The sequence below is a fragment of the Rhincodon typus genome, chromosome 5 (assembly GCF_021869965.1).
Source record: "Rhincodon typus isolate 14 chromosome 5, sRhiTyp1.1, whole genome shotgun sequence".
NCBI lineage: Eukaryota > Metazoa > Chordata > Chondrichthyes > Orectolobiformes > Rhincodontidae > Rhincodon > Rhincodon typus.
Window position 1 is genome coordinate 46,487,164 of NC_063336.1, and position 14,971 is coordinate 46,502,134.

The 14,971-nt window shown below is 40.7% G+C and overlaps 1 protein-coding gene across 1 annotated transcript in view; it reads right to left on the minus strand.

Moving 5' to 3' along the window:
• ufl1 (UFM1-specific ligase 1) overlaps positions 1–14,140 on the minus strand; it is a 40,142-nt gene extending 26,002 nt beyond the window's left edge. The window contains exons 1-5 of the mRNA XM_048596753.1: positions 13,969–14,140; positions 8,742–8,887; positions 7,601–7,629; positions 5,906–6,003; positions 541–655 (exon numbers count right to left, since the gene is read on the minus strand). Of these exons, the coding sequence (XP_048452710.1) occupies positions 541–655; positions 5,906–6,003; positions 7,601–7,629; positions 8,742–8,887; positions 13,969–14,045 (465 nt within the window). The 5' untranslated portion in view covers positions 14,046–14,140. The remainder of the gene's footprint in view (positions 1–540; positions 656–5,905; positions 6,004–7,600; positions 7,630–8,741; positions 8,888–13,968) is intronic.
• Between the last annotated feature and the right edge of the window lie 831 nt (positions 14,141–14,971).

Consider the following 14,971-nt stretch of genomic DNA (forward strand, 5'->3'; position numbering starts at 1 on the left):
GACGTTTCGGGCCTAGACCCTTTTTTTTCAGAAAATCTGATTTTCTGAAGAAGGGTCTAGGCCCAAAACGTCAGCTTTCCTGCTCCTCTGATGCTGCTTGACCTGCTGTGTTCATCCAGCTCTACACCTTGTCATCTTACATATCAGACTTAATCTGGTTAATCATAACAGCCACAGATTTATTGGAATTTCCAGATTTAAAGACCAATAATTACTCTGTAACTGACCTCAAGCTGTGTCAACTTATAGTCATTCATTGCCCTTAAAGCAACAGACAATGATAATGCACATTTCCCACTCAATGGCAGAATTAATTATTTTACAACTCATTAAGACTTCTGTTCCTGTTGGAATGTTCCTTTTACAATTGGCTACTCAAAACTAATAGTATTACTAATGTATTCTTGGTTTTATTACTTCGAAAACCCTACAGAACTTTAAAAAAAAATCACTAGAAATTGTCAGAACTTGATTCAGTTCCTTAATATTATACATCAACTGCTGCAAATATTTTAATTGCAATGGAAAATATCTACTCACCTCTGTTAAAAAGTCAGCTGGAAGGTCATACAATTTACACAGCTCCGCTATAGTCACCTGCCCAGCTTCTTGTAGTCGGTCATTTACTTCTTCAGCCATTTGATCCAGGTAGGTTCTGGTTAAATGAAAGTAAATTTACCCATTGTCTTCACATCTCAATCTATTTACTTAAAATATTCATTTGACTGCAGATAAACAGACACTTTGAAACAAGTACAGATTTCTGGAATTGTTAAGAATATACATCAATGCCATGTTGTGGAGTTAAAACGTTCAAAAGAATAACAGAGTTGAAACGTTGCGAAAAGGAGACAAGAAATCAAAACTTTTCTTCTTGCACACATCAAGACTAGACACAAGAAGCAGACTTGAAAAAGGGGTATCAATTTATACAACATGAGAAGATGGTGTTGATTGGATAGCCAGCATTGGTATGGAAATGCAGCAAATAGTTGGTGGTGTTTGCCAGTATATAGGCCATATGTGCTGAAGACTGGCAGATTGTATCAGATAACTTATCCTTTCGATTGTTCACAACAGGCTACGTACTGGGCATTTCCAACCAACTTGCACTTGCAAGACTCACAACCATAGATCCACCATTTAATATGATTCTGCTATTAAGCATATTCATTAAATAATATAGACTGTGCTAAGAACTATGCTGGGAATCAATTTAAGATTATCAATCCTGCTCGCAGTGCAATACATTTTCCAGTAGCTACACATATTAATGCACAGGAGATAACAAGGTGTAGAGCTGGATGAACACAGCAGGCCAAGCAGCAGCAGAGCAGCAGGAAAGCTGATGTTTCGGGCAGACCCTGTTTTACGTGGACAAAAGAAATTTGTGCACGCATTGCAACTTTATCATGGAGTAAAAATAAAAGAGTTGCGAATACTGCCTGCTACAGCCCTATGTTAGCTTCCTGACCAATTAGAATCACCCTGCCTGGTTGAAGAACAATGAATAACTGTTCATATACTATCTCCGTGCCAAACATAGCCCAACAATCATCATCCTCTTTGCATACTGTACAACTGATATCTCTTTTTCCAAGTCTAGTTCTTGCAACCAAGTCACAACGAATGCAGCACGAAAAGTTTTCACCTCCAGCTTTTCTCAAAGCTGTTTGTTCACAACATTTAAGTTATTAAAGTAAAACAGTGAAGAGAAAATCTGTTGAGGTTATTTTAGCTTTTAATGCTGATAAGCAAGTGATAGCGAACTGTCTATCTGCTTCATACCTTGCCCAAACTGCACTCTCACTAAAGCAAGCATTGGAAAGGCTAAAGCCATTGTCTTTGAACCAGCCAACAAAGTCTCTGATGCAGTCTCAATTCTCATGCTCCATCACAATCTCTGGTTAAGGTAAGAAATCACACGACACTAGGTTATAGTCCAATCAATTTATTTGAAGGCACAAGCTTTCGGAGTCTCGCTCCTTCTTCAGGTGTCAGTGAGAGATGTGGCATCAGACACAGAATTTATAAGCAACAGATACAGAATTTATAAGCAACAGATCAAAGGGTCATAGAACTGATGCGAATGTGTTGAACAAACTTAAGATGGCAGTTAAATCTTTAATCATTTAGAAAGTATTAATATGCAAATCCCAGAATTTCTTTCAAGTCACTGCCCCGAGATAACTAAAGGTTTTATGTTGGCCGAGTCAAAAGAGAATCTGCCATGCATGTGGTGGGTGGTGTTGGTAGTATTCATGTCTATGATCTGACACGTCTTGCAGAGTTGTCATGACAGGGTTGTATGGTGTTGTGGTTGATGTTGTCGTGGTTGATGTTGTCCTGAAGGTTGGGTAGTTAGCTGTGAACAATGGTCTGCTTAAGGTTTGACGATTGTTTGAAGGCAAGAAGTGGGGCCGTAGGGAAAATCTTGGTGAGGTGCTCATCGTCATTGATAATGTCATTGAAGGCTGCGAAGAACATGGTGTAGTTTTTCCGCTCCTGGGAAGTACTGAACGACGAAGGGTACCCTATCTAAATTTAGATTACTTGTGTGGCTCCAAACTGAGCCTATCTTGACTCTATCCTCTTTCCACTAGTCCAGACCTATATCTACAATTCCTCTGATGCCTTCCATCATACTTACAAGTTCCAGTTCCCTGGCCCTAACTGCCTCCTGTTCACTATGGATATCAAATTCCTCCATACCTCCATTCCTCACCAGAGGAGTCTGAGAGCTCTCAGCTTCTTCCTCGACCAAAGGCCTGAACAATCCCCAACCACCACCACACTCCTTCGCTTGGCTGAACTTGTTCTCTCACTGAACAATTTCTCCTTTGATTCATCTCACTGCTGCCAAGTCAAAGGAGTGGCTATGGTACTCACATGGGACCCAGTTATGACTGCCTTTTTATGCGGTATGTGGAACAATCCTTGTTCCAGTCCTACACTGGCCCCCTCCCACAACCCTTTCTTTGGTACATTGACAACTGTGTTGGTGCCACTTCGTGCTCCTGCCAGGACCTTGAAACATTTGCTCAATTTGCCTCCAATTTCCACGTTTCCGTAACTTTTACTTCGTCCATTTCTGACACTTCGTTTCCTTGACACCTCTGTCTCCATTTCAGGGAATAAACTGTCCACTGCCATCCACTACAAAGTCACTGACTCCCATAGCTACCTTCACTACTGCTCTTCACATGCCACGTCACGTAAGGATTCCATCCCATTCTCCCAGTTCCTTCGTCTACATCATATCTGTTCAGATGATGCTACATTCCAAAACCACGCTGCTGACGAGGCACCCTTCTTCCATAACTGTAGTATCCCGCCCACTGTGGTTGACAGGGCCCTCAACTGCATCCGACCTATCACCCATGCTTCTGCCCTTGCCTCTTCCCATCACTCAAAACAGTGTAATCGGGTCCCCGTTGTCCTCACTTTACATCCCACCAGCCACTGTATTCAAAGGACCATTCTCCGCCATTTCACATGACTCCAGCAGAATGCCACCACTAAACACATCTTCCCCTCACTCCGTCTGCCTGCATTTCACAGGGATCACTCCCTCCGGGACATCCTTGTCCATTCATCGACCACAAACACCACTCCACTTCCCACAGTACCTTCATATGTAACCGCAGAAGGTGCAACACCTGCCCCTTCACCTCCTTTCCACTAACCACCTAAGGCTCTAAACAATCTTTCCAGGTGAAGCAGCATTTCACCTGTACTTCCTCCAATCTTGTGTAATGCATTTGCTGACCCAATGTGGTCTACTCTACATTGGAGAAACCAAACGCAGACTGGATGACCACTTTGCAGATCACCTCCAGTCTGTACACAAACATGACGCAGGCTTTCCCATAGCCAGTCGTTATAACACAGTGCCCTGCTCACATGTATGTCCTTGGCAATGCTGTAGTGCTCCAGTGAATCACAGCTCGAACTGTAAGAACAACATCTCATCTTCAGACTGGGCACTTACAACCTTCTGGACTTAATATTGAATTCAACACTTTCAAATTGTAAACTAACTCTCATTCCTTCCCTTTTGTTTAGCTTTACTTGTTACATTCTCTGTCACCATGTACTCTCTCCCCTTCCCTCATCCCCGCGGGACTGTCTGTTCTTTCAAGTCTGGCAGTTAAACACACCATGGTTCTGCTATTCTCACATTCCAATCACTTAATCCAAACTATCAACATCTTTTCTCCCCCAGCACTCTACATTCCACCACCTCTTCACCAACTGTAGCATTTAATGCTATCCCCTCCACATCTCACGTCAGCTCTGGTGAAAAGTGATCTAGACTTGAAACATTAGCTTGCTCTCTCTCCATGGATTATGTATATGTCTGGAAAAGAATCCATCTCCAACACAACTATTTTCCATCTGCTAATGAGACCTCAAAACATGTTATCACCTCCAGAGTCAATTACTCCAATGTTTCCTGGATCAGCTTCCCATCCTTCACCTCTCATAAAACTTTAGCTAACCCAAAATTTCACAGCTCGTGTATAATTGCATATTAAGTCCAAACTGCCCATCATGTTGCCTTTAATGATGGATATTGATTTCCATTGCCCAACTGCACAAATTAAAAATTTGAATCCTTCCATTTTAAAACCCCTGATGGCCTAGACACCTCTGCAATCTCTTTTAACATGTCCAACACCTTGCACCCCCAGGATTTGTATCCAGTTTCTGGCTCCTTATGCATAACCCTCCCTTTGCCCTTCCTATGGACTTCTGTGGTTTAAGGTTCCTAGGGCCCACTTACCTGAATTCCCTTTCTGAGCCTGTCTTTCCACTTCAATATCCTTATAGATATTGAATATCTAGATTAGCAGGGGTGACAAAATGTTTCATCTATAATTTCTCCATTATTGGTCGAGCACGCGTGCATTTTTTTTTACTGCTTGAGCCTTTAGAAATGCCATCCCTATGTTATTATAGCAAACGTTTTCTTAACCCAGGGTGTTCCGGTTGATTAAATATTTCTGCTGATCAAGAGATGCACATAATCAATGTAAAAAAAATTAAGTAATAGAAACATAATGCAGGGGAACACACATCACTGTTATACTTTACTTAACCATAAATCGCTAAGATAATAACTTGAACAAAACTTACCAGCAGAGATCCTTCTTACTCATACCCTCAACTGACTATGCAGAAATCGTCAAGTTTGCGACAATACAGCAAATGTCCAGTGTTCAGGTATACAAACCAGCAAAAAATTATTGAGTGTGCCGGTTAAAACAGTTTGCCATATGTAAATGTGCCTTGTTCACAGTATTTGAGTTTGAGCATGTGAGATGGATTAACATTGGGAGAGATGAGGTACCTCCATTGAAACAAATGAAACTATGGGAACAGTTTCATTAAGATAGATTGTGGAGGACAGACATTGATAGAAAAGGAATGTTAAACAGAAATGAAAGGGATAGTGAGTATAAGAAGGGACAACAAAATGGTTGCAGGTACATGGAATGTCATTAATGTATTTTCAACATGTTGAACAAGCGAGAATCTAACTGCATGGCCCTCAGCAGACAGAAGTATAAAGTTGGAGCTATTGCAAGGCTTCAGAAGAGAAAGTTGGCAGTAGAACAACAGAGGCAAGTCAAAAGCTTGAAAAAGGATGACAGTGGGCTTAGTAACAAGTTAACTTAAAGATGAATTGGAGGGGAAGATAAAGGAGACAGCATGTGATATGGGCTTAATTAGAAGATGGGTATACAGAAGGATTAACAATCGAAAGTCTATGTTACTGATGAAAGAAGCATACCCTACTATAATTCTTCACTTTCATTATTGCTACTTCACAAAAATTCTCTCGTTGTTTTGGAAAAAATAGATTGTTAAACATTGTTTACCAGAGATTATAAATACTTACTCATCGATCAGCTGGCCCAAGACGAATTGGATGCTGCTGTCTGATTTAGCAATGTCACTTGCTTTGCTTTCAATGTGAGTTAGATCCACATTAAGAATCTAAAAAAAGGTTCAAGATTTAGATTGTACAAATTAGTGAAGAATAACAAATATTTGGGCATAAATACATCTCTTGAATGTAAAAAGTGTTTACATGTATTTGCACATAACATTATAAAAACGACATAATGGTGAGATATTGCTGAACAATCTGGGTGGCCTTGTGCATGAACCACAAAAGGCTATTAAACAGGTACAGCAAGTAATTAGAAAGTCGATAGAATGTTATAATTTGTGAGGGGAAATCAATATAAAAGTAGTAGATTATGCTTCAGTTACACAGGACATCAGCATGACCACATCTGGAATACTGCGTTCAGTATTCATCATTGGAAACAGTTCAGAGAAGGTTTACTAGACTAAATAGATAGAATTGGTGGATTGTCTTACTAGGAAATGTTGCTTAGTTTAGACTTGTGTGCACTGGAGTTAAGAACAATATGATGTGACGATTGAAACATACAAGATTCTGAAGGTCTCGACAGGGTAGATGTGCAAAGGATGTTCCCTTTTGTGGGAGAATCTAGATCTAGGATCACTGTTTTAAAAAGAAAAATCAGCAGTTGCCTATTTAAAACAAAAATAAGGAGGAATGTTTACTCACAAGAGGGTATTTCAAACTCTCTTTCTGAAAAGGCAGTTGTAGCAGAGTTGAAGTTAGTTTGCCTCCAACAGGTGCTTTACCTGATGTGGCACTGATCATGTTATTTCCTGTAACTCAAAAAACTGGCTGGGGATAGGGTGGAGGAATTGAAAAACTTTAACAACTAACTAATCTGTACAAACGTTACATTTTTCAGTCACACAAGTGTCTGGGCTGACATTGAGCTATTAATTTAGAATAGAGGAGAAAATAAAATTGCAGAGACTGAATCAATCATAACTTCAAGATGTATGGCAAGTTTTACAAACCTGTTAGAAACTACTGCTGTTACATGGGACATAATGAGCCCTCCCCCTTTTTTTTCTTCGAATACTTAAGGTCACTTGTCTTCAATTCATCTTAAACTTTTAAGCATAAAGGTTCTGGTTGGGGTGCTTGTGGAGGAGTGGTAGCATCCCTACCTCTGAACCAGGAGGCCTGGGTTCAAGTCCCACCTGCTTCAGAGGAGTGTGATAACACCTCTGAACAGGTTGATTAAAAATGTCTGTAAAGTAACAACAAGTCGATGATCATGAAGCAACAGCTATCCAAACTGATTACAAGGTAAATGTAAAGGTAAATGTCGCACAGCAGAAGTGTACCTTCCCCAGACCTGAAACATTTATGTTGAAGTCCCACCTGCTGTATGGAAGGGTGTTATAATATGCTCAAACAGGTTGATTAAACAAAACATTAGTGTCCTGTCGGGGAGAGTTCCCTAGCTTTTGGTAACCAAAGAAAGCAAAAGGTAATTATGATCATTGAATAATTTTCTATTATATTCAATATTTATCGCCACTGCAAGACTGACAGTAATCCAGCAATATTTCAACTATCACTAATCAACCACACAACAGGGACTGTATTCTTAACATTATATGAATGTCTGTAACCTTGACAGAGTAAAACTAAATATTCAATATATACCTAAAATTTAATATTAAACATACTCACATGCTGCAGATCTACGATATTTATCCTACCTGAAAAATAAAGAAAATACTTATACTGGGTATTAATAATTGTTGTATAACAAATAGCTACAAGATTACCCTTGCCCCATTGTTTCATAAAATAAAATTTTACCCAAATAAAACTTTTGAAATCTGCCCTATAGCTCTTTATACTACCATGTATCTTGAAAGAAGATAATAATGCATTAACTGCTAGAAACTAATGGATGATATTCTGTTAGATTTAAATAAACATTAGCTCAGGCTACTCTATCCTGAAACTGAAACATTTTCAGTACAAATGGTATTGGTGTGTCCTTGAGTACTCAGTATGTTGTGCATCAGGAGCAAGTGGAATATAAATTTGATTCGGAGCTCTGGACAAAAATATCAACTTTAAACAAAGGTTTTGAAAAAGATTTTTTGAAAGACACTACAAATGTGGAAATAACACTTCTAATCAGAGAAATTATTATAAAGGAAAAAATCATATTTTGAAATGGGACAAGTAGAAGCACAATACACTGGAAATCCCCTATTAAAAAAATAAGTGGTTTGAAACATGGAATTATTACAAGGCAAGATGGGACACCTTAAAACTGAACATATTTGAAGACATTCCTTTCAAGGCACCAACTACATACACAACTACAGAAAAATACAGAGATAGTAGGAACTGCAGATGCTGGAGAATCCGAGACAACAAGGTGCAGGGCTGGATGAACACAGCAGGCCAAGCAGCATCATAGGAGCAGAGAGGCTGACGTTTCGGGCCTAGACCCTTTCTTTTTCAGGCAAGATTCCCTTTAATTACCTAGTGATGGAGGTGTTTTCAATGAAACAGAGCCTGTGCAATGCATTTGATAATATAGATACTGAATTTGCTGACTATTGATGAGTGTAAGTGCTTTCAGATTTGTTTTATTGATGGCCAACATGCTTAAGGGTGAAAATATCGTTCTTGGCTGAAAAAGAAATGTAAATTTTGTTACGATATTTATCCATGCTTTATTTCCAGCCGATACCCATCACGACTAGCCAACAGTGGTTTTTACATTTAACTTGATATTGATCTTATATAAACTCTCCATAATTCAGCTAAAGACACATTTATCAGTTTGTGTGCAACTTGAAATACTCACCTCCATTAATGTAAAGCTCATCCCGTATCTCTCTGGCAATTTGAGCAGGAGTGATATACTCCTTACCATCCAACGTATGTACCACATCAAGCTGCTTCTCTGCTATCAATTTTGCAACGATTTCAACACAGTTTCGTTCAGACAACCTGCACAGATTAAATAAAATTTGAAGCACAAGAATAAGGAGAAGCTATGTATTTCAGAGTCTAAACAATGTACTCTAGTTTCTAAGAAAATGTTTTTGAATCTTATAGAAATCAGAAAACACAACAAATAAATGGGGCTATGGTTATAAGCCTTGAAATGAGCATTAAAAGGTTCCACACTACTTCTATAATTTAACAAAGATATTCTAAAGACATGCATCTGTAGTCCCATAAAATTACATGATACTTAATAAAGTTTGGTTATTTCAGAAGACTATAGGAATCTTCCTCCACAATTACACCCCCAGAGGTGCAGCCTGGATAGAAATCAATTACATGGCTTAGAAGCTTGTGGAATTTTGACAATAGGTCTAACTATTGCAGGACTGCACAGTTTTCACAACTCATCCTCAATTTTGTGTGTCTTATCACCAAATACTCATTTTGCTCGGATCGCTGCCCAGAAAGCTGGCCTTGTCCTTAATTCTCTAATGTGAGCATGCTCCAATTGGGGCTCCTGGCAGCTTAGGCAAATGAGATCAAACTTTTAGGAGCAGCATTAAAGAGACTAATTCTTGAAATAATTCAACTGAACATGCATATGCATACCAACACCAGACTTTATTTCTTGTTTCTTTGAATGGATTTGTGTCTTAAGTCTCATGATTAAATGTTGGAAAGTTTTCCCAAATCCAGGGCCCGAAACATGTTAACAGTTGAGACATCCTCAAAAGCAGATAATTTTCATCCACGGGTTTTAAAATAAGCAGATTAGAACACCGCAGATACCCTAACTACAATCATGCAAAATTCACTCGATTCGAGGCCTGTTCCTTCAGACTGGAAACTAAACATGGAACTCTGGTATTTCAGAGAACGATAAATTAAACTGCAAAACACTAGGCTAGTTAGCTGAACATCCACTATCAGGAATTTACTCAAGTCTTTGATTCAGCATAGTGTGTCTGTACGTCAGGAAAATTTTCAGCTATACGGAGAGCACCAGCATAAATTTATAAAGGACAAGTTACATCTGATGAACCTGAGTCAAGTTTTGAAGAGAAGAACAAAGTAGTGGGGAAGGATATATCATTGGATGTTATTTACATAAGCTTCCAGATGACATTGAATAAAGTCCCTTATAAGAGATTGTTGGCTGAAGTTGAAGATCACGTAATTGGGAATTGACAGAATCTCCCCATTGGCTGGAGTCATACCTACCTCAAAAGGAAGATGGTTGTGGTTTTGGAAGTCAGTCATCTCAGCTCCAGGAGTTCCTCAGGGTACATATTTTCTAACCAAGCTGTTCACAGTGGTTATTACACACGTCTGAAGCAGATGGCACATGGAAATGGGCATCCTGACATATAGACAGGGACACTGCCTCCCCATCACAAGAGCTTCAAGAATTCCTTTGGGTAGATCCAACCATAAGGTCAGAAGTTGCTCAGCATCGTTTGCAACTCAGATACTTTAGCCAACCAAATGAAGCAAGACCCTGGGCAATATTCAGACGTGGGCTGACAAGTGGTAAATAATAATCATGCTACACAGTTTCAGGCACTGACCATATCTCTTCAACATTCAATGGCACTACAATCACTGAATCCTCCGCTATCAACATCATGGGCTTACCACTGCCCAGAATCTGAATTAGCAATATAAACCTATGCTTACAAGATCAGGTCAGAGGCTAGGAATCCAGCAGTTAGTAACTCAACTCCTACAGCCTGCTTGAAATAGCATTACATCCAAAATGTTCACTCGCTTCACCACTGATACTCAGTTGTAGCAGTTTATACCATCTACAAGATGCACAGTTGAAACTTACCAAGGCTTCTCAAACAGCACCATCCAAACCTATGAGTGCCACCATCTATAACAGGGCAAAAGATGCATGGGAACGCCACCACCTGCAAGTTCCCCTCTAAGCTACTCACCATCCTGAGCTGGAAATATATCACTATTTCACGATTGCTGGGTTAGTATCATGAAACTGTCACGCTAACAGTATGATGGGTGCACAATAAATACCCCTGTAGTGGTACAAGAAGGCAGCTCACCAGCACTTTCTCAAGGGAACTAGGGATTAGCAGAAATTGCTGGCCCAGTCAGTGAAGTCCACATCCCCAAATGACAAGAAAAACTGATGACAGTTTATTGACCACGTAATGAAAGTGGCTGAGGGGCAACATACAGAGAGCACAGGTAGTGAGCAGGAGGTCAAATTAGCAGGATATGTCTAATGGTGTCCCACATCGATTCCATGTCAGGACCTTAACTATATTACATTCAAATTACTTAGGTGACAAGACATAAAGCTATATATTGAAGTTTGTCAATGGCATAAAGCTAAACGGGACTGTAAATTGTATAAAACAAAGCATAAAATTACAGCAGTATATAAAGGGACCAGAACAGAAGGTCAAAGTTGTGTTTCATCTATGCAAAGGTCAGGTTAGATGACACCTAGGCAATACATCTTGGGAATAACACTGGCTTTGGATGGATTGCAATGTAGAATTACCAGAATGATATCTGGACTCCAAGGATTAAGTTACAAAGACAAATTATGCAAACTAGGGATTGTATACCATGGAACTCTGAAGGTCAAAGGGTGATTTGATCAAAGTTTAAGGATTCAAGAGAACTGACTGCTTTTAATTGACTCCATTTCTAGAGATATATTTAGATTTATGGAACACAGCCTATAATTTTGCGACTGTCCTTTCAGGATTCTAGTTAGTGAACACTTCCACAAATTGCTGTTGGTGCTAACTGTTAAGTTTTACATCGGAAATTGGTAGATCTTTGTTAACTAAAGTTATTATGCGACATGGGATAAAGAAAAGACAACAAAATAAAAGAAATTCTTTGTTCGTCTTGTACACAAATAACAGTTAAAGAAGTTGAAACATGACTTTTTACAAATAATTTAAAAATATGGTGTAGATTTGGTGCTTTCCTTCAGATTCAACTGTTTAATCTGATTAACTTTCATTTTAAATTTTGATACAATCTAATGAGATAGGGAAGAGACCTGTGCCTAACTTGATATTGACAAAAATGGTACCAGCAACAGAAACATGTTTGAGTCTAACTTCTCAATTGCATCCATGGATGAAATTCCATGTCACAGGTCTAACATACTGAATTTGATTTCCTTTATAATTCAGATTAGGACATATTCCAGTTCCCAAAGGTAAAGGTAGAAAATTGCAAATTTGAGTGAGGTTGCCATCAATTGTCAAAAGTATTATAAACCTGGTGGTTTCAACATGTATACTAACGACATCCACTTTGACCTCAGCATCACCACTTCTAACTACTTCACCGTCATTAAATTCACAGAGACCTTGATCAGTTCTGAGGAAGGGTCACCGGACCCGAAAGTCAACTGTTTTTTTCCTTTACAGATGCTGCCAGACCTGCTGAGCTTTTCCAGCAACTTTGTTTTTGTTCCCGATTTACAGCATCCGCAGTTCTTTCGGCTGTTATTTTGATCAACATCAATACTGGATAGGTTCAAATTTCCTCCAGTTAAACACTGGTAAGACTAATGCCATATATCAGTGACAAGCTCTGTTCACTGACCACCAACTTCATCCTTCTCAGAAGTTGAACCAAACTGTTCACAATCTCAGCATTATTTCTAACCTTAAGGTGGGTTTACATGAACAGAGATAGTAGGAACTGCAGATGCTGGAGAATCCGAGACAACAAGGTGCAGAGCTGGATGAACACAGCAGGTCAAGCAGCATCATAGGAGCAGAAAGGCTGACGTTTCGGGCCTAGACCCTTCATCTGATGAAGGGTCTAGGCCCGAAACTTCAGCCTTTCTGCTCGACCGGCTGTGTTCATCCAGCTCTGCACCTTGTTGTCTCTTTACATGAACGTATAGAATTAGAATATTTAGGAGGCTGTTTTTGACAAGCAGAGTTGGTGGGCCTCTATGCTGTAGACCTCTATGATACTGTACCTGCATCATACCCAACATTGCCTATTTCACTTCTGCACGTTTGTCTGACTCTTTCCCTTCTGTCTCCCAACGCACCACTACCTCTGCTCATCTGTTGCTGAAACTTTCATCCATATCATTGATTCCTTCCATATCTGACTGAGGCAATATGCAGACCTGGCTGATCTCCAAATTTCTACCCTTCATGAGCTTGAGCTGAAACTTTGCTGCCTGTAACCTTAACCACACTAAGCTTCATTAAGTCTCATTCATCTGTCACTCCTGTGCTTACTTAGACTGGTTACTGGATCTGCAGCATTTTGATGCTAAATCCCTCCATGATTTCACTGCTTCCTATCCCTACAATCTTCACCAGTTACACAGATCACGAGTACCTTGATTTTCATTTTTATACCCTCAGCTGCTGGGACGCTAAGATCTAGGAAAGTGCACCTCAATTGATCCTTTCGAGCAGTGCACAAAACCTATTCGATCAGGTATTTGGTTATCTGGTCAGATTTTTCATATTGTCATGTCATATTTTCTGTCATAGTATACTTGTGAAATTTCTCGGCACCTTTTAAAACACCAAAGACTTTCTTCATGAACACAAATTGTTATTATGTATCCGAGAAATTTGAACTTCTCCAGCTGACATCTCCAAACATATGGTGAGACATAAACTTCAAATTAATTTATTCGGTTCTAACGTTTATATTTTTGCATAATTTTGCAGGGTTTGCGAAAAACAGTCTCAATTTAAAACGCCCTGTGCCTTCCATCAAGGCAATTTAGGCTCACTGTTAAGTTTTGCGGTCGTGTTGAACTTTCCACATTGCTCAATAAACTTAAAAAAAACTGGCTGCACGAACTGAGATGAGGGGAACTAGCAGAGGGACATCTCTCAGGCCGCGCGTTGTAACCATGAAAACCACACAAAAGTTCAGTAAAAAAAAAAAGAGCCTCCCATCTCCTCAAGTGGTGACAGAGAGAGGCCTTCAGGTAAAGGGGAGCACTGTCCGGGAGCCTGCAGTTACTGGCGGGGGGGGGAAAGAGGCCTGTACTGGGGCTGAGGAGCGGCCCGGGTAACAGTGTCAATGACAAGCCGCACACAGCCGTGTACCTCTGTACGGTGCTCGCGAACTGCGCTCTCTGGAAGTCCGCTGCCAGCCGCCGGATCTCGTCCCAGTCCGCAGCCATGGTTCAGGCCCCGCGCTCCCGCCTCCGCCGGCGCGCCCCCGACTTGTGACGTTCAGTTCCAGCAGCGCGCCTCCGCCTCAGGGGGCACGTCATCACAGCGTTCCCGCGGCCCCCGATTGGTCCATCCGCACGGTCCATAGGCGGAGCGACTGGAGATGATTGACAGGTAGCGGTGTGGGTGATTGACAGAGGGGACAGGAGGTAACTGGCCGGGGGGGGGGGGGGGGGATGTCTAGGTGGCAGGGTCGGGGGTTTAGGGAACTGACAACAGTCATGCAGCACTGAAACAGACCCTTCAGTCCAAGATAACAAGGTGTAGAGCTGGATGAACACAGCAGGCCAAGCAGCAGTGGAGGAGCGGAAAAGCTGACCTTCTTTCCGAAAATTTTCTGAAGGGTCTAGGCCCGAAACATCAGCCTTCCTGCTCCTCTGATGCTGCTTGGCCTGCTGTGTTCATCCAGCTCTGCACCTTGTTATCTCAGATTCTCCAGCATCTGCAATTTATACTATCTCCTTCAGTCCACACCTACCAGATATCCCAATGTGAACCACTCCCATTTGCCAGCATTTGGCCCATATCTCTCTAAACCATTCCTATTCACGTACCCATCCAGATGCCTTTTAAATGTTGGAATTATACCCACCTCCACCACTTCCTCCAGCCCCTCGTTCCATATGTGCACCACCCTCTGCATGAGAAAGTACGCCTCCTTTTTAAATATTTCCCCCCTCACCTGAAATCTATGCTGTCTAGTTTTGGGCACTCCTACTGTAGTGATTGTAACAAGGTCAGACAGGTGGACCTCATAGAATATGAGTTCCCCAATTGGGGTTGTTAACCTGGTATAATCAGGGAGCCCTGGCTGACAGATAAGAACAGGAGCATCAGACATCCTGTTTACTCTGAGAGTTGGCTCCGAGGGAGC